The sequence below is a fragment of the Odocoileus virginianus genome, chromosome 13 (assembly GCF_023699985.2).
Source record: "Odocoileus virginianus isolate 20LAN1187 ecotype Illinois chromosome 13, Ovbor_1.2, whole genome shotgun sequence".
NCBI lineage: Eukaryota > Metazoa > Chordata > Mammalia > Artiodactyla > Cervidae > Odocoileus > Odocoileus virginianus.
Window position 1 is genome coordinate 35,510,487 of NC_069686.1, and position 24,344 is coordinate 35,534,830.

General features: G+C 38.2%; 1 protein-coding gene across 13 annotated transcripts in view; it reads left to right on the top strand.

Annotated features, from left to right (window-relative positions):
- NEB (nebulin) overlaps positions 1–24,344 on the top strand; it is a 205,399-nt gene that overhangs the window by 33,246 nt on the left and 147,809 nt on the right. For 12 of the 13 annotated variants that reach the window (XM_070476218.1, XM_070476209.1, XM_070476208.1 and 9 more), the window contains 15 exons: positions 2,712–2,816; positions 3,387–3,494; positions 3,580–3,693; positions 7,341–7,538; positions 9,495–9,602; positions 11,651–11,749; positions 12,530–12,634; positions 12,722–12,829; positions 14,576–14,887; positions 14,992–15,198; positions 17,208–17,312; positions 18,254–18,361; positions 20,275–20,586; positions 21,558–21,764; positions 23,595–23,699. In XM_070476218.1, the coding sequence (XP_070332319.1) occupies positions 2,712–2,816; positions 3,387–3,494; positions 3,580–3,693; positions 7,341–7,538; positions 9,495–9,602; positions 11,651–11,749; positions 12,530–12,634; positions 12,722–12,829; positions 14,576–14,887; positions 14,992–15,198; positions 17,208–17,312; positions 18,254–18,361; positions 20,275–20,586; positions 21,558–21,764; positions 23,595–23,699 (2,301 nt within the window). The remainder of the gene's footprint in view (positions 1–2,711; positions 2,817–3,386; positions 3,495–3,579; positions 3,694–7,340; positions 7,539–9,494; positions 9,603–11,650; positions 11,750–12,529; positions 12,635–12,721; positions 12,830–14,575; positions 14,888–14,991; positions 15,199–17,207; positions 17,313–18,253; positions 18,362–20,274; positions 20,587–21,557; positions 21,765–23,594; positions 23,700–24,344) is intronic. The other variant, XM_070476215.1, reaches the window with a different exon arrangement.

Consider the following 24,344-nt stretch of genomic DNA (forward strand, 5'->3'; position numbering starts at 1 on the left):
TCAAGTATAATGACCCAGCCATGCACAGTGCTTCTCAAATACTGACGTGTATGTGGGTGATAAATGGAGATTCTGATTTGGTAGGCCTGGAGAGAGTCCCCACTTTGAGTAGCTAGGTATGTGTTCATTGCTCAGTCATGTCCGACTCTTGGGCAACCCCATGGACTGTAGCCCACCAACCTTCTCTGTCCATGAAATTCTCCAGGTAGGAATACTAGAGTGGGTAGCCATTCCCTTCTCCAGGGGATTTTCCCGACCCAGGGATCAAACCCAGGTCTCCTGCCTTACAGGCAAATTCTTTACCAACTGAGCCACCAGGGAAGCCCTGAGTAGCCAGGTGTGAACACAGCTAAATCCTGGGGAGTAGCATGTGCTCCTCAAGACAGGAAGATGTAATGTTCCATTTGCCCTATTTAAACATGGTTTTTAGTAACATGAATTACCTCATGTGCAGTTGGTAAAGAAAGGAATGTCTAAAAGATTAATACAAAATAGTCTATCGGCTGAAACTTTGTCATGCTTGAAATGTGAAAAAATAAAGAACATATCAAATTGTCAAAAACCCCAACAGACAATTTCTCCAAAGAAAGACAATTCACAGGATCGCTACATCCAGTCTGGCAAGAGCTCAACACAAGCAGCTTATGCAGAGGAAATGCAAAGTGTGAAATGCCCCAAATGCTTGGTTATTAATCAACTCCCAATCACCTTTATGGGCTGTCTTTATCCAAAAGTCACTTTCAAGCATAAAATGCAATGAGGTGTGGAGAAGAAGGTGTAACCTCAGAATGATGGTGGTAATGCAAATAGTAGAGACAACTAATTGCAAAACGTGCTCGGAATTTTTATGAAAGCTTGGCATAGGACTTCCACATTCCAAAAATAATGCATGCTACAACAAGGAACCAAATGAAAGACCAACAATGCCCACATGTTATGGTAAAGCAAGTTTTTCATTGCCGACTTTGGACAGACCAGATGGCATCAGAAGAAGGAAAAGCAGTGGTAACAAGAAATGGAATATACTAAACTTAAACAAGAATTAATATAAAATTTCAATCAATGAGATGGATGAAACTGGAGGGCCATAAAGAAAGGAATGTCTACCATTTTTCTACATTATACACACATGCATTAATATGATTTATATCTATTAATTATATATTAATATATGATTTATATATTAATCACAATAATATATCAATATATTAACATATTAATATATTAATGAAAATATTGCTTTATTAATTAATCATATTAATATATGATTAATCTGTTTTTCTGACTTGCTTCACTCTTTATGACAATCTCTAGGTCCTACCATGTCCCTGAAAATGGCACAATTTTGTTCCTTTTTATGGCTGAGTAATATTCCATTATACATATGTACCACATCTTCTTTATCCATTCCTCTGTTGATGGACCTTTAGGTTGCTTCCATGTCCTGGCTGTTGTAAATAGTACTTCGATGAACTTTGGGTTGCACATATATTTTGGAATTATGGTTTTCTCCATAACACTGTAAGGGGCAATTAAATACCAACAACATTTTAAAAAGAAAGGAATGGTGTCAATGTAGTCCAAAAGACATATTGGTTCATGTGCAACTTTTCCCAGCATATTAATATTTTGTGCCCCAGTAAAGGACAACTAGTTAACACTGGGCTTCCCTGGTAGCTCAGCTGGTAAAGAATCTGCCTACAGTGCAGGAGACCCCAGTTGCATTCCTGGGCTGGGAAGATCCCCTGAAGAAGGGATAGGCTACCCCCACCAGTATTCTTGGGCTTCCCTGGTAGCTCAGCTGGTAAAGAATCTGCCTACAGTGCAGAGACCCCAGTTCCATTCCTGGGCCGGGAAGATCCCCTGGAGAAGGGACAGGCTCCCCACTCCAATATTCTTGGGCTGCCCTGGTGCCTCAGTTGGTAAAGAATCTGCCTGCAATGCGGGAGACCTGGGTTCAGTCTCTGGGTTGGGAAGATGCCCTGAAGAAGGGAACGGCTACCCACTCCAGTATTCTGGCCAGGAGAATTCCATGAACTGTATATAGTCCATGGGGTCGCAAAGAATTGGACACAACTGAGTGACTTTCACTACTTTCAAATACTAATAACATCAATGCTGCAACTGAGCTCGGCAAGTGGCATGGCGCCCAGGAACCACCCTCTCTTCTCGTTGTCCTGATGAGGTCAGGAGTTCTGTCTTGAAGGATCTGAAATGCATGGTTCTTCTTAGTGCATTTGCCTTTAACTCCAATTCAACAGCTTCATTCCTTCTTTACACTCTCTTCCTTCCACCTAATGTCACCTTTTAAAAATTTCAAATAAAGTCCCATATCTTGTACTTTTGGTAAGAATTTATGTATCTTTTAAACTGTTCTAGCATTCTATTTAGAATTACTATTTTTGTCAGTGCTCCAATTACATAGATTTTGAGTGTTCATGTTCTCAAGGCACACCTCAGAGGTCAATGAGATTTCCATATATACATTGTGATGGCATTTACAAAATGATAACCCAGAGTTGTTTTATACCAGCGTCCGTGAAAGAGGAAGTGAGAGTCTGGATCCAAAGTTGGATTTTGACTAGATAGACTATTTCTTTGAGTCATTTTTCTAAAAAGGATAGTAATGACTTAGCTATATATATTCTCCTTTATAAACTCAAGGAAGCTCCTACCCTGATCTGTTTGGCTATTCTCTAATTGCTTTTCAGCTGAATTACAAGGCAAAGCATGAAGGTGAGAAGTTCAAGTGCCACATACCAGCAGATGCTCCACAGTTTATACAACACAGAGTCAATGCCTATAACCTGAGTGATGTGAGTACCATGCATGTTGGTGTATGCATGAAGAGGAAATATTATGAATGCTTAAAAAGACCAGATTAGGAATTATGCAAATAAACAACTGTTGAGATGCTTGCCAGAGTGCTAAGTGGAGCTTTTGAACTTAAATGCCCTTAAGACTCTGTTAGCCTTTAGATTTCATTTTTTCCATAGTCTCTGTTACTATCAGAAACATTCTTTCAATCACCCGCAGCCTTCCTCCCCACCAATCCCTAGAGTTTCACAAGATCTCTCATATTCTCATAAGGAAATGTCACATTTCCCCTTCTCCAGTTGGTTGTCATGTTATATTATCCTTTATGTATCAACATAGCAGAGTCTTTAGAAAGTTTACAGAGCAGTGGAAAGAGTATATTATACTTGTGGTGGAGGAAAGAAGCCAGATGATAGATAATAAGCTATACTATCATTTGGTAAATACAGCACTAAATAGGTAAAATAAGTCTCTATATACAAAGTTTTAATCTGTTTTAAAATTTTTACTGAGTTAATCTGTGTTAGATATTGTTCTTAAAATTCCTGTGCTGAAATTTTTCTGTCCAGAATATTTATAAGCATGACTGGGAGAAGACCAAGGCTAAGAAGTTTGACATTAAGGTGGACGCCATTCCCCTGCTGGCAGCCAAAGCCAACACCAAGATTGCTAGTGATGTAAGTATGGCCTGGGCACCTGGGCGGGGGGGCCTCAGCGATGCTTCCTGGTGAGTGGGATCTGACTCGTGTGATGTCCTTACAGGTGATGTACAAGAAAGACTATGAGAAAAGCAAGGGAAAGATGATTGGAGCTCTCAGTATTAATGACGACCCCAAGATGCTGCACTCTTTGAAGACGGCCAAAAACCAGAGTGATGTGAGTGCTTTTCTCAATCCGTCTTATTTTTAGTATTGTGTTCCAGTTAATATGGCCAAGGATAGTGATGTAAAAGGATTGCATCAGGTTCATAACAAACTGCTGAGCAGAACTTTAAAAGGAGAATGATTCCCCAAGTTTTTTTACCTCTCTCGTTTGAGGAGAGAAATTATTTGTACTTGATTACCATTTCACTTTGAAAGACCTATGTGCTCATATTTAGTAGAATATTGAGTATAATTTTTAGCATCATTTGGAAAACATTAAGTTATTTTCATATTTTCTAATTGAAAAGTAACTTTTAAAATTATTAAGTTTTAAAAAGTGACCTTATTTTGAAAGAAAAATCATGAGTCAGAGATAAAAATCAGTATAGCAAACTTTGCTCTTTATTGACTTTAGTAATTAGTATTGGCCTAGATCTAAGAAAAATATACCATTAGTTACAGTTACATTTGAGAATCTGATAAAAGATTTGGACCATCTCTTTAGAAAAGTGGAGATTTTTTCGCACCTTTACCTTTCAGAGAATTCATAGATTCCGTAAATATTGCCTTTAGGCCATCTATCATCTTCCAGTTAAAATTTTTAGCATAGAGAGGCAAACATACATTATCACAAATTATAATATATACTATATTTTAAAATGCTTAGAGAATCCCTTAAGAGTGGTTAAGAATGTTCAACATAGCATGAAATATTAGTTTTTCATGATGAAAGAGAAAGGTGTTTATATCTTTTGCTTTCATTTTAACCATGTGAAAGGGTGAGATTTAGAGCATTCCCTCCATATACAAAAATAAACTCAAAATGCATTAAAGACCTGAAATCATGAAACTCCTAGAAGAGAACCTAGGTAGGACACTCTTTGACATAAATTGTAGTAATATTTTTTGGGGATCTGTCTTATAAGGCAAAAGAAATAAAAACAAAATAAAAAATGGGACAAAATTAAACTTAAAAGCTTTTGCATAGCAAAATGAAGAGACAACCTATGAAATAGAAAATATTTGCAAATGATATAACTCACAAGGGGTTAGCATCCAAAATATATAAACAGCTCATACAGCTCAGTATCAAGGCAACAATCCAAAAAAAATGGGCAGAAAATTTGAATAGACATTTTTCCAAAGAAGGCATGTAGATGGCTAACAGGCACATGAAAAGATGTTCAACATGGTTGATTTTTGGCAGAAACCATCACACTTCTGTAAAGTAATTATCCTTCAATTAAAAAGTAAATTTAAAATTTAAAAAGTGTTCAACAACAGCTAATTATTAGAGAAATGCAAATTAAAACAACAATGAGATATCACCTCACACCTATTAGAATGCCTATCATCAAAAAGTCTAAAAATAACAAGTATTGGCAAGGATATAGAGAAAAGAGAACTCTCCTACACTGTTGGTGGGAATGTAAATTGGTGCAGCCATTATGGAAAACAGTATGGAGGTTCCTTAAAAAACTAAAACTGGAGCTACCATATGATCTAGCAGTCCCACTCCTGGGCATACACCTAGGAAAGAGGAAGACTCTAGTGCAGAAAGATACACTCATCCCAGTATTCCTAGCAGTCTTATTTACAATAGCTAAATATGAAAGCAACCTAAGTGTCCAACAAATGAATGTATAAACATATGTGGCATATGTATACTGTTGAGTATCACTCAGTCATAAATAAGAATGAAATTCTGCCATTTGCAGTATGGTTGTACCTAGAGAACATTATGCTTGTAAAATAAGTCAGATAAAGACAAATGTTGTATGATATCACCTGAGAGTGGAATCTAGAAAATAAAATGAATGTATATAACAAAACAAACGTGTAGTTACCCGTGGGAGGAGGGAGAGAGGGGCAAGATAGAGGGGATTAAGAGATACAAACTGCTTATGTATAAAGTAGATACACAATTAGGATATATTCTAGAGCACAGAATTATCACAGTTATAGCCATTATCTTGTAACTTTTAATGGAGTGTAATCTATAAAACTACTGACTTACTATGCTGTCCACCTGAAACTAATATTGTAAATCAACTATACTTCAATTTAAAAATATAGCCATTTGGGTCTTTGACAACATTTTATATGTACAGACAGGTGTGAGCTGATTTGAATTTGAACAAGAGAGTTAGAACAACATAGTTGAGGGAATTCCCTGGTGATCTAGTGGTTAGTACCCTGTGCTTTCCCTGCCGGGGCATGAGTTTGATCCCTGGTCAGGGATCTAAGATCATGTAAGCTACATGACCAAAACAGTTTAATCAAAAGCAGTTCCACACACCAACTGCTATTACATCATTGCTTTGTTTGTTTATTTCTAATAGAGACAAACTGTATTTTTTTCAGTGTTCTTGCATGCCATCAGAAAGTGGCCATATTTTATCATCATAAACCAGGGCCTAGATTTTACAATTAAAGAGATATATTTATTCTATGAAACTGACTATCCATGAAAGATTAAAAGGAAGATTACATTCCCTAGTAAAGCTAAAAGATCAGATTATTTGCAGAAGGAATTCCTACAGGAACTTTATAATGCACATCCATACTTGCTAGCTTGGATCACTGTCTTAGCGCTTATGTGAGTATAGGGAGATATAATGGGTTTAGAATGTTCCTAAGGGTACTGGGCCAGAATTTTTCTGTTAAGGTAATTGCTGAGCAAACATGATGAAGCTGGGCTTTGACCTAATTAGCACCCTCTCCAGCCATTCCAGAAAACCAGCCAATGAAATTTCCTTCTGAGGCCCAGTCAGGACATCTGGTTTATGAGAACACTGTACGTAAAGACCAAGGTTACTTTCATGCCTCAGTTTCATGAATTTTTCTCCTTTGAGGTCTTGTAGCTGCTGAAATCTGAAGCTTCTTTTAAATTGTAGCCAAAATTAAACTTAGTATGAACAAAAACCTTTGGGGTTTTCAGTGGAGCTTATTTATTGTCCAAATTAGAATATTCAGGTTGAAAAATCAGTAACTATTCATTTAAAGATCGGGTGGAGAGGGAGGTGGGAGGGGGGACCGGGATGGGGAATACATGTAAATCCATGGCTAATTCATTTCAATGTATGACAAAAACCACTGCAATGTTGTAAAGTAATTAGCCTCCAACTAATAAAAATAAATGGAAAAAAATAAATAAATAAAAAATGAAAAAAAAATAAAGATGACTTTAGAAAAGTCAAGAAGTCAAAGTGTACAGCTCTATTTACAAAGTAGCAATTTTACACAATCAGAAGTATGAAGTGATTGTCATATAATTTTTGACAATTTAAGAAATACTTCTTTAGTGGAAAACTCTTCAACAGTTATTAACTTGGTAGAAATAATGCTTACTAGTGGTCCTTGAAAAACCCTATTTTAAAATAAAATATAGCTGGCTGAAGCAGAAACTGTGGCCTATTCATAATGTCTGACAGTTCCTCTTTGATCTAAAAAAAAAAAAGATTTGAGAAGATCTGTCCATGTATGATTTGGGGGGAGAGGCGTTCAATAAAGTGAAACATATCAAATTTTAAGAAAAAATCACTCACTAGATGTTTGGGTCTATATCTCTAACTTGTATTTATTGCTTAATAGTGATCTCTGCTTTTCTGCAAATCCGTTGAAGATTTGTATTAATAATTGGTAATTTCTTATTCACAGCGTCAATATCGTAAAGACTATGAAAAGTCAAAAACTATCTACACGGCACCTCTTGACATGCTCCCAATCACTCATGCTAAGAAATCTCAGGCAATTGCCAGTGATGTGGACTATAAGCACCTCTTACACAATTACAGCTACCCGCCTGACAGCGTTAATGTGGACCTTGCCAAGAAGGCTTATGCACTGCAGAGCGATGTGAGTAACCAGATTTCCTCTATTCCTGCTATTTAAGGTAGAAACTGAGAAGGGTTTCTAAGCTTACTGATGTTTTTGGCAATTCGCATAAGTGTCTGCACTGTCTTCTGTATGTAGCAAATATGTGATGGAAAAATGATCCTGGGGATTCTATGAGAGCACACTTTTCAGGGTTAGAAAGGCCTGGGGCTGGCAGGCACCCCACCACATTGCTTTCGGTAAACTTATCAACCTTGCTGAGTTTAGAGTCCTCCTTATAAAATTGGAATAATACAAAAGAATTGGTTTTGATTATTTAAATGCATTCAAAATACTCTTAGCATGGTGCCAGGCCCTGGTGAATTCTCAATAAACATTTGCTAGTATTAGCATCACCATTAGCATAATTATCACATTCATCAGTCAGTAATTTTTTATATAGTTTGCTATCTTGTCTGAGAATAAAGTGTATGATTTATCATATTACTTTTTATAATAGCTGGGTTTTTTCCTGCAGATCAAAACTTTAGGCAAATCGATTTGTCTGAACTATACAATTGAACACCTTGTCCTAACAATTCTATTTTTTTTAATGGTAAAATATGCATAACATAGTGTTGGCCATATTTAACATTTTTAAGTGTACAGTTCAACAGCAGTTAATTACGCTGTTGTAAAATCAATCTCAGAACTTTTTCATCTTACAAGAATTAAATCTTATATGCATTAAATAATTCTCCATTTCCTCTTCCCCTCAGTCCCTGTCAACCACCCTTCTACTTTCTTTGAGGCTGGAATACTCTAAAGATCTCATATCAATGGAATTATGCAGTGCTTGCCTTTTTCTGATTGGCTTATTTCCGTTAGCATGATGTCCTCAAGGTTCATTCATAGTGTGTGTGTCAGAATTTCCTTCCTTTTTGAGGCTGAATAGTGTTCTGTTTTGCATGTATATGTGGTATTTGGTTTATCCATTCATCTGTCAGTGAACATTTTGGTGGTTTCTACCTTTTGGCTATTGCAAATAATGCTACAATGAACACGGATGCGTGAATATCTTTAAGACCCTGCTTTCAATCCTTTTGAGTATATACACAGAAGTAGAATTTCTGGATGATAAAATAGTTCTATTTTTAATTCTATACTATTTTCTATAGCAGCTGTACAATTTTACATTCTCATGACTAAAAATTGTTATGCATTATTATCCTTTTGTTTCATTTTGTTATGTTTCTTCCTCCCAAACAGATCAGTTTTCTCAAAGGCAGGAACCAATGGTTTCTTGATTTTTCATTCCATTTGAAAGGCCCCCACTGATCTAAATTTTGTATCTAGAGCATATGTTTTAGGTATCATCTATAGCCAGACAACAAGAGTTGGTTAAGAGTAGGTTATTATTTTAATAGCATCAAGTAACTGTCCCCCAGATAGGTTCAATTCCAAATGATAACTGCTCTCCATAAGCAAATTATTGAATACAACTATTTTAAAATGCATTGTTAGCTAATGGAGAAACACTCTTAAGCTGACACATGAAGGCAATGTGTGTAGACACTTAGTACAAATAATTACTATCAAGTCTTATCAGCAAATGAGCAAAATTATCCATCTTCAGTATGGCCTTCAGTGACATAGAAACACAATACTAGTGTTCTAGTGAGCAAACAGATCTGATGATCAAAATATAGCAATTTCATTTGTTCTTTGAAATACAGTTTTGAATTTAGCATTTTTCAGATTGAAATTATAATTCCACATACTTGGGAAATGAGGATGAAGGAGAATATATGCCAACTAGAAAGAACAGTGAAAACCTAAAGACTTAAAATCTCTCCCCAAGGAAATGTTTAAAATAACTTCAATGCATGGAGTAAGGAACCTGGTCAGAAATCATTTTTTGGGGGGGAAAATATTAATGATTTTACAAATAAGGATGGCTCTGAATAAAGAAGTGTAACCTTTCTCTCGGTGTTCTAGGTCGAATACAAAGCTGACTACAACAGCTGGATGAAGGGTTGTGGCTGGGTGCCATTTGGGTCCTTAGAGATGGAAAAGGCAAAGCGAGCCTCAGACATTCTGAATGAGGTACATCCATCACCTCTCTGTGTCAAGAGCTGTGAATGTGTCATGCTAAACCCCCCAAACCATGGGAAGGGCCTCCTTTACCTCGCATTTTCTGGTGGTGTTGCTACAGGAAGAAACCAAATTATCACATGTATGCATTATCTCAGTAGATAATTGTACCCCTTCACATCACCAAAGTCATTTATGTTAACCATTTATGGCAGAAATATCTTCAACAACCTTATCGAGGTATAGTTTGCATGCCATAGAATTCACATATTTTAAGTGTACACCTTGACAAGTTTTATTAAATCCATATAGTTGTATAGCCATCCCCACAACCAGATTCTTTTTTGAATGGTAAATGCATCTTTATTTTCCAGAAGCAAACTAGTTAAATGAGTAATATACTTAGAAATACATAAAACAGGAGTGAAATCATCATGGTCAAGGGAGGCTGGACTGGAAGTTTGGTTAGGCCATTGGATGTATCAAGAGATGAAATAGTTCAAGTTTGCTTCAATTTTGGCCTTGGGTTTCATGAGATTCCCCTTCTAGTTAGGAATGGTTTTGCCAGCAGGAAAAAGAATATTTGAAATTATGGAGGCTACTCATATATTTTGCCTTCAAAATAGTTAGGAGGGAGTTGGCTGCTGGCATATATTCAGTGGTGTCAGACCCACAATTGAATTTTAAGATGCTAAATTTTTTCCCCCAAAATCCCCACACCCATTTTCAATTATACCCAGACAATTACAGATCTTCTTTCCATCTCTATAATTTTGTCTTTTCTAGAAATATCTTTTGAATCAGGATTCTTTCACTTAGCATAATGTTTTTGAGGTTCATCCATATTTCTACATGTGTCCAAAATACGTTTGTTTTTATTAACAGTATTCCTTTGTATGGCTATATTACATTTTGGTTGTCCAACTGAGCATATGGATTTTTTCCCCCCAAAATATGGTGATTGTAAATTATGCATATAATGACAATTATAGAAATACTTTTCTTTGAAGTATTATTGCTCCCTGTGCTATCATCTTCTTGATGACTTTGAAGTGGTTGTATATATTGTTATTCAGTCTGAAAAGAAACAGTGGTGATCCTGGGGTTCTTAAACAGTCCCTTCTCTGACAACAGCTGAACATTACCGCTGCTGTCAGGTGAGTCCGTCATCCAGGAAGGCAGACCACACAAAGTAGGATCAGAGGTGCTAAGTGAGGCCTGTCTTCCACGCCCGAGTTTTTGTTCTTGTTTTGTACTGCTGTTTGTTCATTTTGGATAGAAACTCCTTTATATACTCAAGAGAGATCATTCAGATAGAGCTCTTCTGGGTTGGTGGTTTTCAGAAGTCTCAAGTTGAAAGAGGGGATGCCTCTATATACACAAGAGAGGGATTATATATCATTTGCACATAGGAAGAGAACTAGCAAAAGAATATAGGAATGAGGATAGCTAGATGTTGATAGCTCCCAATTGAGACACCTTCCCACTGTCCCCTCTCCTGTGTCTCCTCAGCACTTTGGTGATAATCTATGGATTATCCACATTAAGACTTGCAAAGTGAAAAGTCCTCCCTTCTTTGTTCATAATCCAGAGCTGTTGCCCTAGTTCCTCAACTGGACAACTTCAGCTGCTGATGGAGTGACAGGGAAAATGGCACCCCTGAGAGCTTCTGAGTGTCATGTAAAGCTACACCACTTGTCCTTGCCTCTTTTCTGTGAATCCTTTAGAAATATCTGTGAGGTTTCAGGATTCTACTGAGCTGACAGTGCCTTCTTTCATATCATGAGCAATAAATTAAGAGAGTGAAGTAGGTTCCTGAAAGTTGTATTGGTCTGTACTGTCCCCAAACAATTGAAAGTTAAAACGATTTCTCTAAATGCTGGATTTTGTATTGTATTCATTCCCCCTGCGCCCACCCAAGCCAGCAAAGAATCTAGTATTTTTACATTTTAAAAATCAGGAAAAGTTCTTGTCCCTCCAAAATGAATTTGTAAGATTTTGATACATATTAGCCTTTGGTGAAAGTAATATTCTTTTTCTCTTTTTAATTCATCAAACAGAAAAAATATCGCCAACATCCAGATACTCTCAAGTTTACTTCAATTGAAGATGCTCCAATTATAGTACAATCTAAGATTAACCAGGCCCAGAGGAGTGATGTAAGTGCTAATTCTCTCTGTATTTAAATGTTAACTAATACAAATATATGTGTATTCCAAATGTAATGATCACCTGTACTTATCACACAGTCTAAAGAGACTTGAGTATGTGAGCAACAATATAATCCCTCAACTTTTCATTAATAAAATCATACCCTATTTTATCTTTAGAAGCTTATGTATTTTGTGCTGACAATTTTTTTTTAGCACAATTATATGTTGCTTTCCAAGGACAAGGTAAGAGGGACTTCTTTGATAACCGGAAACACAAACCTGTATCTAGGAAAGATTAGGAAAGTGAACATAGATACTACATCATATGGAGGAGTTACTATTTTAAGTCAGAGCTAAGACAAAAGTCATGCTTAGTAAAAACTACCCTTAGGTTCCATTAGTCACTCACTGCCCACAAGGTATAATATAGGTAGTTGGTGAATCCTACCCTATTACCTTTTCCTATCCTCAAAAAAGTGTCTGGAGGTTAACTTTGTCATTGGGTCACCTCCCTGGGCTCCTTAGTAGGTATCCCACCTCAATCTGGAGGTTCTTAGCTCATACCAAGGGACTTTTGCCAAGGCTAAACTGGCACTAAAATCAGACCCTGTGCAATGGCATAGGAGACCTTAATGCCTACAGATATTTTCAAGGGAATATGGGGATGGCTCTGTGTGTTTCATAAAAACTCCTCTATGCAGTGTGATCTGCTCAGAAATTTTCCTGTGCCATTAAACAATTTCCTGTACTTTTTTTTGTTTGTTTATGCTTTTTATTCCCTTTCAGGTTGCCTACAAAGCTAAAGGAGAGGAAGTTATTCACAAGTACAATCTGCCAGCAGACCTGCCCCAGTTCATTCAGGCTAAAGTCAATGCCTACAATATCAGTGAGGTGTGCATGTGGGTTCAGCTGCTCACAGGGGGTTAAGCCTTTTCCGCATGTGGTCTGAGTTATCTTCAAATGATATTTTTCTTACAGAATATGTACAAAGCAGACTTGAAAGATTTGAGCAAGAAGGGATACAACCTGAGAATTGATGCAATTCCCATCAAAGCTGCCAAAGCAGCCAGCCAGGCAGCAAGTGACGTAAGTCCAACTGGTGGTCTCCTGTGTGTAAGCAGAAAATGTGGGCTGGTGGGCTTGTTACCCAAGTCACCACGTCTGCTGTCCCTGACTTGGAGCACTCCAGGCTGAAACTATTCGGGAAGGAAAGTTCTCTAAACAGATCTGAATTTTCTTGGGGGTAAGGATTCATATAACCTTGACTGATCTGTTCTAATCAAGCCCCCTAATTTTAAATTCTCTTCTATAATTCTGCACAAATTCATGTCATTCCTCTGATAGATATAAAGAAGTTACTTGATGTTTACATCATCATAACCTCCTGATGGTAAACTTTTATCTCAAAACTTGCTTAATTTCTATGAATTCTCTCTTTCCCGTACATCTCTTTTTACTTCTTTGCTTCTACAGACTGATGAATGGACTTCCAGTGTCAGAGCCCCTAATAATCAGTCACTGAAAGTGAAAGTTGCTCAGTCGTGTCCGACTATTTGTGACTCCATGGACTATACAGTCCATGGAATTCTCCAGGCTAGAAAAACTGGAGTGGGTAGCCTTTCCCTTCTCCAGGGGATCTTCCCAACCCAGGGATGGAACCCAGGTCTCCCCACATTGTAGGCGGATTCTTTACCAGCTGAGACATAAGGAAGGATAATCAGTCATTAGGTTTCATTAAGGTTAAGACTTGTTTTTCTGTTCCTATCTTACTTCAATCCAGAGGGGAACTGAAGTCACTTCTCTGTGAGATTTAAATAAAATGGCCTCAAGGCCTTTCCTGCTGTCCTGCTGGAAGTGGGATGCCCTCCCCACCACTGCTTCTTTGCCTGAGGCTTTACCTTTTCTGACCACCTCACACTCCTGATGGGCACAGGATGGTTTTGCTCTGGCTCAGCTGGGCTCTCCTTCCCTGGATTTATTCTTTCTCCTCTGCATAATCCAGAAATGAAACACAGCTGCTGCTGCTGCTTAGGATCCTTCCGAATCCCGAGTACAACTTGACTGACTGTTTGACATGAAGTTAACACTGCCCCAATGTAAATACACTAAGATTGAATAATCGAAGTCCATGTCCTAAAAGCCCTGCTCCAGGATTTCTCACTGACCCCCTTTCTCTGTGGTGTTCCCTTCCAGCCACCCCATCCCAACATTCACACAAACCTTCCCTCATGTCTCTGCTGCTCAGCTTCCTGGCCTTCTTCCCAGGTCTCCTTAAGGAAGCTCAGTTCTCTCCACTTTATTATTCAGAGCCAGTTAGTGTTGCACACTACTTGTTCTGGGTCTCCTTTTGAATATCCAAAGACTCATTAAAACTGTACTATTACTAGTAAAATTCTTCGTCTACTACTGCTCCTAAAAGAGCCAGGTATTTGGTTTTAGAAGCATAGTACAGTTGGTGGAGATTGTGAAATATTTGGGCTTCCCTGGTGGTTCAGACAGTATAAACCACCAGAGGAGTCCAAATATTGAAATTTTCATTTGTCTCTATCACTGTCGAAGTGGAAAGAACTTGTTTTACTTTGTCACTGATGTGAATTATGGTAACATCCCCACCCCAACCTCTCTTGGGTGGCAGAAGCAACTACAGGCAACCAAACAGACTCTATAGCATTTAAATTTTACCAGGCTACATTTCAAATATATACAGGCCAATATCAAATTGCTTGGTTATGAAAATAATTTCTGGGGAGCTCAGTTGCTTCAAAATCATGGGCTCAATGTTCAGTAAAATCTTCCTAACTTAAAAAATATACCCACCTTTTCCCCCAATAGTTCCAGTACAAAAAAGATTATGAAAAGGCCAAAGGGAAAATGGTTGGCTTCCGAAGTCTCCAAGATGACCCTAAACTGGTTCATTATATGAATGTGGCCAAAATACAGTCGGACCGGGAGTATAAAAAAGACTATGAGAAGACAAAGACCAGACACAACACGCCCCATGACATGGTCAACATTGTGGCAGCCAAGAAAGCCCAAGATGTTGCCAGCAATGTCGGCTATAAGCATTCACTCCATCACTACACCTACCTGCCTGATGCCATGGACCTGGAGTTGTCTAAAAACATGATGCACATACAGAGCAATGTAAGTGATGTTGACTCCACAAGACAGTCTCCCTGTAAGGTGGGAGCCTTGTGAGAGAACCCACTGCCTGAGGCACTCACTCCTGTCTTCCCCTTTCACTGTAGAATGTCTATAAGGAAGACTACAACAACTGGATGAAAGGCATAGGCTGGATACCCATTGGCAGTCTGGAGGTAGAAAAAGTTAAAAAAGCAGGTGATGCCCTGAATGAAAAGAAGTACAGGCAACATCCAGATACCCTCAAATTTACCAGCATTGTGGACTCCCCAGTTATGGTCCAGGCAAAACAGAACACACAGCAAGTCAGTGATGTGAGTACAATAAAACTGAGCATGCAGGAGAATGGAGGGAGGTTTTAAAAAAATCAGCTTGCCATTTTAAAATTTTATTCTGTTCCTTTTAGAATTATTATTGTATTTAAAAATTATAATTATTTTTACTTTGGATACTAACATTTTCTATTTTACTTTTTACCTTTCTTTTTAAAATATCTTCCATTTTTAACTGCCTCAAAATTCTGTTATTGAATAAATTTGACATAGTACAAAACATTCTGTTCTTAAATCCCCACATCTTATTGTGGCAAATTCATCATAGTCCATTCTATATAAATATTTCTATATTTGCTTTTCATATGTAAAATATTAATACAGTGAAATAATACACGAGTAGTTGATTTTGCACCTCAGAATTCATCATACACAATTATTAGAGAGACTTTACTTATGTCTTGGTGGAGATTAGTAAAGTGTTTGCCTGCCTGTCCATGAACAATGTATATGGTCTGGCTAACGATAGATCTAAAGGAAATTTTGGTGTATGGAAGAGTAATAAAGGGACATCAAAAACACTCACTAATGAATGGATGTTTTTGAATACTTTCCACTGTATTCTGTGCTGATGATATAAAGGTAGAGGAAGATGAGTAGGATATAGGATAAAACAAATACAGAACAAGAGTATAAGACAGAAGCATGGGTAGAAACAGCATCACCATATGGAGAGACAAATGTTACAGGAGAAGCAGGTGCTAAGTAGGTACAAGGGGAGAGGGCAACTCCTTGCCAGAGCCTTTCTGGCGAATAAGAAAGGCCACTTCTCTGGCAAAATGAAAAACATGGCTGTCAAGAACTAGTGAATGCGAAGGACAGTGAAGGATGAAAAATGCAGGATTATAACCAATTATTGAGGGTCTTGATGCTAATTCATAGTCTGGACTTCAGTGGGCAGGTTACAGGAAGTTCTGAAGATGTTTAATCCACAGAGTTCTATAATGAGATCTGTGTTTTAAAAGTAGTTGGCAAAAAATGCTGAGGTTATATTGGAGAAGGGAAAGATTGGAGGCAAGGAGATGAATTAGAAAGCTGCTATAGAAATTCAACAGAAGCCTTATTAGAGCTTAACTCAGCAATAACTGTGGGAAAGGAAATGTTTAGAAGTTGAAATTAATGAGATTCTCAGAATTAGTAGAGATGGTTTCTAAAGGCAGTGAGGAAGAAGTGAAGATAGCTCTTAGATTCCTGCAAGGAATAATTTTGTATTTGCGGATTCATTTAGATGTTAGTCATTTCAGATTTTACTTCTGATACATGTACACAGGTTTCCATATGGTATTCCATGCTAAAGAAGTGGAGGTATATACAATAAATGATAAGAGATGAAAAACCTGCTTGAGATTCTGATTCTGTTTTAGTTTTAGAAATTAAGCAATTTTTTAAATAAAATTATCAAGAGGAAGACACAGTATGATTCCTGTGCCACACATTTTGATGTCTTTCAGACATCTTTAAAATGACAAAATAGGGCAAATTTGATGTGGTAAACCTTTTGTATATGCTAGATTTACATGTAAGCACCTTTACATTATGAGACAATTATCATGTGCCTTACTGATATGATTATAATAGAAAGTCTTTTTAGCAGAATTGACTCATTCTAGCTAACTTTTTCTAAGAATAAAAAACAAAACATAAGACTATAAGAACTACTAACTCTACTAACAAAAAATGACTTTTTTCTGGCTTTAGTGAATTGTTTTCTTCATGGGTTTTCGTCACATTTAAACTCATTTTCTATTCATTTCTGGCAAGCAAAGATTTCAATTTTCTTAGGATTTTTTTCTCTCTAATACAGAGGCTGTTGTGTTTTCCTTGAGATATCAAGATCTTGTTTCTTAAAATAGGATGATGTCTTTGATCATTTTAAACAATAGAAATAATGGGAGATTGTGCCAAGAAAAACTCCTTTAAGCATGTGATTAATATAGTTTCCTTTTTGTACCATCCATAATACATTTTATTTTTGTGACTGTGTGTTGTAGATTTTATACAAAGCTAAAGGAGAAGATGTGAAACATAAATATACGATGAGTCCTGATCTTCCTCAATTTCTTCAGGCCAAGTGCAATGCTTACAATTTAAGTGATGTAAGTATGGTTTTGATGGGGTGTGAAATGCAGACCTGATAATAAAATAATAGAATTTTAGAGTATGACAAGGCCTTGACAATTTAGGTCAATTTTCTCTAAAACCCCATTAGATCATACCTCATAATGATTGTTCTGAACTTCTTGAGTTGGCCTTTTCAAGTGTGGTGGTGGTGCTGGTTTAGTCGCTAAGTAGGGTCCAACTCTTGCGACCCCATGGACTATAGTCCACCAGGCTCCTCTGTCCATGGGATTTTCCAGGCCAGAATACTGGAGTGGGTTTCCATTTCTTTCTCCAGGGAATCTTCCCCACTCAGGGATTGAACCAGTGTCTCCTGAACTGTGGGCGGATTCTTTACTACTGAGCTAGCATGTACTAGGACAACTGTTTGGGGATAGCCTTTTTCCTTGTTTAGACCTCAACCCCTATTCCTCTCATTTTCCTAGTTTTGCACATGAAGGAAGTTTTTAATCCTCCAGAAAAATAAGGATAAATGCTTTTTTTTAAACCAACAACCCTAAAAATTTTAAAGCTAACTACAGGTCTTCCCTGGATCTTCCTTTCATAAGACGGAACAATTTCATTTTCTCCAGTTGGTCCTCACATACTGTGGTTTCTAGAACCTTGATTACTCTCCTCTGGATCCACGCCAGTTTCTCAGTATCCCTCTTCAGTATGTGCCTAAACCAGACTTGGGTGAATAATTAGTACAGAGTCTAATAATTTTAGCTGTATAAAGTATGACATTTTGCTAAAGTGACTTTTTAAAAATTGAAATATAGTTGATTTACCATTAGCATGACTTCTCAAAGTCAGTGTGTGCTATAGGAGATTCCTCTAGCTTCTCTCTGGGAAAGAACAAAACAATCCCAGCTGTTGAGGAATCACTGTGGCGAATGACCCCACAGCATGCCAACTTCTTTTTCCTTTTCCATTGCAGGTGTGTTATAAACGGGACTGGCATGATTTAATAGCCAAGGGCACCAATGTGCTGGGAGATGCTATACCCATCACTGCAGCCAAGGCGTCGAGAAATATTGCCAGTGACGTGAGTAAAACCTCCGGGTGAAATATTGGTGGATTGCCTTTTTAAAAAGTAATCAAATGGGTGCTTGTTAAAGTGATACCACATTGAAAACAATATGTTGAATTAATGACCTTGAAATTCTCCACAAATACTGCTTTGAAAACCTGTCACTTTTTCAACAATTTGTGATTCTTTTTGGTTGACCCTACTTGGTACAGCTGTCATAAATCTGAAAGCAGCTTTCTCCTCTGATTCATAACCCAAATTACCTTCCCTGACACATTTCCCTCACAGCTCACATTTATTTTCAAGGAGAACACCCTGACTGACACTAACACAATAAATTCAGATGACTGTCTGCATTATAATTGTATTAAGAAGGTTGAGAAGATGTTAGATAAAATGGATAGATTTTATAAACCAAATGGGAAAAACCCACTTTTCTAGAATATAATTTTGATTTATTTCATCTATAGTAGAATTGATACCCATTTCATCTGTAATAGAAAAAATATACACTTCTTCCCATCATTGAAGAACAAAATTTTCCAAAAGCATGCACACCCATAGATTTCACTGTCATGCCCTATTCCAGTGGCTACAGTTTTTTTTTTTAACTTTTTATTTTGTATTGTGGTATAGCCGATTAACAGACAATGTTGTGGTAGTTTGAGGTGAACAGTAAAGGACTCAGCCATACATATACATGTATCTATTCTCCCCCAAACTTCAAAAAGGCTACAGTTTTGGTTTGAGAAAAGAAAAGAAAGAAGCCACATGTACAGACCATGTAGAAGATAGTGTATAAGAATTCCACAGCCTTTCATTTAGGGCTGGTTATTGAAAATGTGTTCCTCAAAGGTTTGCCCATCACTATGAAATCCAGTTTAAGGAGAAAGTAAAGGTCTAAAATATGACATTATCATTTCTCTTTTTAGCCCTTACATAGAACTTTTTCTAATATGTCTAGAAGTCACTGGATAATCCTTTTGCCTGCCAAACTCTTGTTTATAAGTCAGTGCTAAACAACAGGAACAGAACATCTTCAGAGTTTGGGTAGATTTGAATTCTTGCACATAAAAATTGAGGTTTTGACCTATTACCTAGAGTATAACTTAATCTATACCCCATTGCCAGTTTTAACCACGAGAGACCTTGGACAGCAGAGCTTTTGCAGTTAAGTTTTTACTGACGGGAAGGGGCTCAGTGGTTCCTCCCTTATTCTTCAGTTCCTCAATTCATCTGCACTGCTTCAGCAGTGAGCTAGGAGAGTAGCTGCTGAGAAATGGGGTTGGGTGAAAACACAGCTACTTACCTGCCTATGCAGCACCCAAGTTGATGCCACTTAAAAAGAAGAGGGTTTTTTAAAACCATATGAAGTTAACCTGAGACAACATAGTAATGTTTTCTATCCTCCATCCCAAAGAGATATGAGTATAAACATCTTTCATGTAGAGTTCTTCAGAATTTCTTCTGCACCTGTTGTGTACATATCACTGGGCCAATCAGAATATAAAACAAAAGTATTTCTAGTATTCTGTGATGTGAACTAACATGTTGGGTTAGGAAAATTCATATCCTTGGAAAATCAGGAGAGATTGGTCTTACATTTTGGAATGTGTCATGTTTATATTAAGTATGAAAACTCAGTGGGTTTTATATAAAGTTTAACATGCAAATCATCATAGAATTCATAACAAAGAAAAGAAACTGGTCCTGAATTTATCATGACACTCATTTATAACCTAGCACTGCTGGAAATAAATGCTTTCACTCTAAACTTTCTCAGGTTGGAGGGTGTTGGGTGGAGGTTATGGAATGCATTTCTTGCATAATCTTTCAGAAAGTGATAATATTCTTTGTGTGTGAACATACTTGTTGCACCCAATGTTCCCAGTGCTTAGGACTTGGCTAACCAAATTCTTTCTCTGCAGTATAAATACAAGGAAGCTTACGAGAAGGCAAAGGGAAAGCAAGTGGGTTTTAGAAGCCTCCAGGATGATCCCAAGCTGGTCCATTACATGAATGTGGCAAAGTTACAGTCTGACCGTGAATACAAGAAGAACTATGAAAACACCAAGACCAGCTACCATACCCCTGGGGACATGGTTAGCATTACGGCTGCAAAGATGGCCCAGGATGTTGCCACCAACGTCAACTACAAGCAGCCGATACATCATTACACATACCTCCCTGATGCTCTGAGTCTTGAGCATGTCAAGAATGTGAATCAAATTCAGAGTGATGTGAGTATGTGTGATACAGCAGACCTAGAGATGTTCATAATAAATGGGCGATCATTTCTTCCTATTTTAGTTAGACTTTGCAATACAATAAGATATTTGAAAAGTGCACTTTAAAATACACAGTCATCATTGAAACAGTAAGAAAGGCATGGTAGGCAAGCTGTGTTTTACTAGCTATTTGTGCTCTCATCACAATCATTGACATCTTTACTAACTTATGGATCAAATATAGCTCCATATTCTACTAAGTACATAAGCCACCTTGGTTCTCAACAAGAGGGAATGGTTGCTCCTGGTGGGTCTGCTTCAGTGGTGATATGTACAATGCAAACTATGAGCATTCTCTATTCTTTCTGAATTCAGAAAGGTTTTTTTGTTTGTTTTAACTCAAAGTCACTCTCTCATGCCTGTGTCTCTATATAGCGAGTCATCTATAGTGAACCAAGAAGGTTTTGTGATTGCCGTGTGATTCATGGAGAGCTACATGAGGAAGGTGTTTAATATTCAGGGCATTTCCTGCTGCAGGAGCCAGGTTTTTGTAAAAATTGTCCTTGGTAAAAGGAAGAAATGGTGTTCATTTATTGTTGCTCAGTGAGAATGTCTCTCTCACACTGAGACAGAGGGGCCTAGGTGGACAGTGTGGGTAAAATGCAAAAGTGGAGTTTTCGGTGAAATCAAGGGGAAAGCCCAATTTATTGTCAAAAGAGGCACATTTTTAAAGAAGTACCTGTGGAAATATGTGTCCTAGATTCCCTCTTGGAATGTATAATGCACTCTAATGACAGAACTGCTCTTTCTTATGATCAAATTGTGGGTAAGAAGCTCTGTGGCAGACAGCCAAGAACACCACTGTAGAAACAAGCATGCTGACAGGCTGCTCTTTTTTTCCCCCTGGATAATATTGCAGATTTCTGGAACATCCCTTGAGTGTGCTCTAGGATATCTTCTCATCTGATATTACTCTCTTACAGAATGTATATAAAGATGAGTACAACCACTTCTTCAAGGGCATTGGGTGGATCCCAATTGGTTCTCTGGAGGTTGAGAAGGTCAAAAAAGCAGGCGATGCATTAAATGAGAAAAAGTACAGACAGCACCCAGATACCATCAAGTTCACAAGTGTACCTGATTCCATGGGCATGGTTTTGGCTCAGCACAACACAAAGCAGCTAAGTGATGTAAGTGGTTTCCCCTCAAATGTCTTTTGTCTGTGAATAATCCCATGACCAGCTACTCCACCGTCCCTAACTCAATCCGTGAGCGTGCATCTGTGTTACTAAATCAGCTGCTTTCAGAGCTATATTCAAAGGGTTTTACCTTTGAAGCAGCTTGGGACTTGAAGAACCGGGAGGAGAGAAGAAAGATGTTCCAAGTTTGCTTTATTTTCCAAATGTGGAGAGCCTATGTTATTCATAAGCAGACCCTTACATTATCGATGTGGAAAGAAATTATCACTATTATCATCTGTGACCTTGTCTGAATTGCAAACCCGATATTTATTGCTCTCAGTTGCAAGAGTTCTACCTAGGCAAATGAAAAGAAGGCTAATGTCTTGATCTTTTTGCCAAAAAAAAAAAAAAAAAAACCCAAACATAGCCTGATATTCTGAGAGAGGCCTCTAGTGAGGCGTGAAGTGGTTTACTTCCAGAGCCATCAGGAGTCTCCTTTCTAAGCTCAGGTCTATCTGGACCCTTTTTCTTCCTCAGAGGCTAATAACAATGCTGTGTTTCATCCCATTTGATAAGTTCAGAGTCATGTTACGATACCTCCACCAGAAAGAGAGAGGTAAACAGAAAACACAGGAGGGAAGAAATTATGTGTGTTTGGTCCCAGATGTATTTGAAGACGGGAAATGCATTCTTTGGCTTGGATTTGAGGGTTAACTGTGGATTTTTTTTCTCAGACCAGTCCCACATTACCACAGATGTTTCAAGATTAATTCAATTTTAGTGGCACTAAATGGTATAGATTCTTGCAACTTCTCTTGCACTGACAAAGTGTCACTTTCCACTGTTTTTCCTCTTAGCTAGGAAAACCCTACACTCAGTTTATGAGCTCCCTGTCCCAGTAAATGCCATCAACATCTCCCTAGTTACTCAGGCTGGAAAGCCGGCAGCCACCACTGACACCTCGCCGTGTGAACCCATGCATCCAGTGCATCTGCCGGGTCACCTCCCCACTCTCTCAGCCGTCCTGCTGGGGCACTTCCGTCTTTCAGCTGCCGCCAGCCCTAGTTCTGGCCTCCATCTGTCTCACGTGGACAACTACAAGAATCCATTATCTGGACTCCCTGCCTGAGGTCACACATGACAACCCAAAAGACCGTCTTAAAACATGAATCATGTCCTTCTCATACTTAGAGCCTGTCAGTAACTTCTCCTCGAACTCCAAATCTAGACTTGTTAACTTGGCTGAAGTGAAAAGGCCCTCAGCTCTGTGGCCCTGCCCTCCTCCTGTCTAATCCCTCTGGGACCCCCTCAGAGCCCTCTGTGACCTTCAGTCCCTCAAGCTGGCTGTGCCCTTCCAGACCCAGGACTCTGAATGCTCCTTTTCTGCCCAGACCCTTCCCCTTTCTTCACATTTGAGCATCCATGCTACCTTTCTAGAGAGCCTTTGATGTCCCCTTTTGCTTCTTTCCTAAAGTTATTTTCTTTACACCACAAATTCTAGCTCCACCTTGCAGTTTATGTGTTTATTCTGTTTTCCATGCAGGACTATAAGCTCCAAGGTCAGCTTTTATTTATTTATTTATTTATTAAATAAACTTGAACACTTTAAACACAAGGACCTACTACACTGCCAATTGTCCCACACCATTGTACAATAAATATTGGTGGAATGAGTGAATGAATATGTCCATCAACACTTCCTCTGCATGATAGAGTAGCTAATTGCCTTGTGAATGGAAAAACACAAATGGTAGTCTTCCTTTTTAAAGGAACGTGTGCTAGATGAAACTTCCATTATGTTAGCTAATACAGTTCGCGTGCGGCCTCCTTTGTTTTTAGCTGAACTACAAGGTGGAGGGAGAGAAAGTGAAGCATAAGTACACTCTGGACCCTGACGTGCCCCAGTTTATTCAAGCCAAGGTCAATGCCTTCAACATGAGTGATGTGAGTATTTGGCCGCGTGCCTGTCTTAGTATTGCACACAGGGGCCTTTCCTTTCCAGCTCTGGGAATTTTAGAGGGAGCCAACTGAGTGTGGGCCCTTTGAGTCTTTGTTGGAGAAGATCATCGAGGGGACGAGACTGTCGGGTGACCCTGGAGCTGGACCCGGGCAATCGGAAGCTCCTTATCCTGCTCCTCTTCTTGGAATGTACATTCTGCCCACTGTTCCCACAGTGGGAGCCATTTTTAAGGACGCGGCCTTGAGAGACCAAAGTGTTGTTGAGACCACTTGGGCTGAATCTAGTTGAGGCCTAAATAAACTAGTATGGCTCCGGTGGGCAGTTGCAAACATCTGTTTAAGTTCCCTTGTTTATTAAACCTGTTACCTACCAAGCTGGAGAGTTTAGCCTGTTCCTTAAGTTTCTCCTTGCCCTCCTTGTACAGGGACCAATTTGCAAATCAGTAGTCTCCAGATTGGATTCTTATCAGAGAATATGAGGCTGGAGGTAGCATTCATTTCATTTAATGCAGAGTTTTCCCAAATGTGGGCTATGATTCATTAGCTGTTAAATTAATCTAGTAGTCTGTGTTCCATTTTTTAAAAAGTGAAAAAAAATTTAATTAATAAAATAAAAAGTGAAAGAAATTG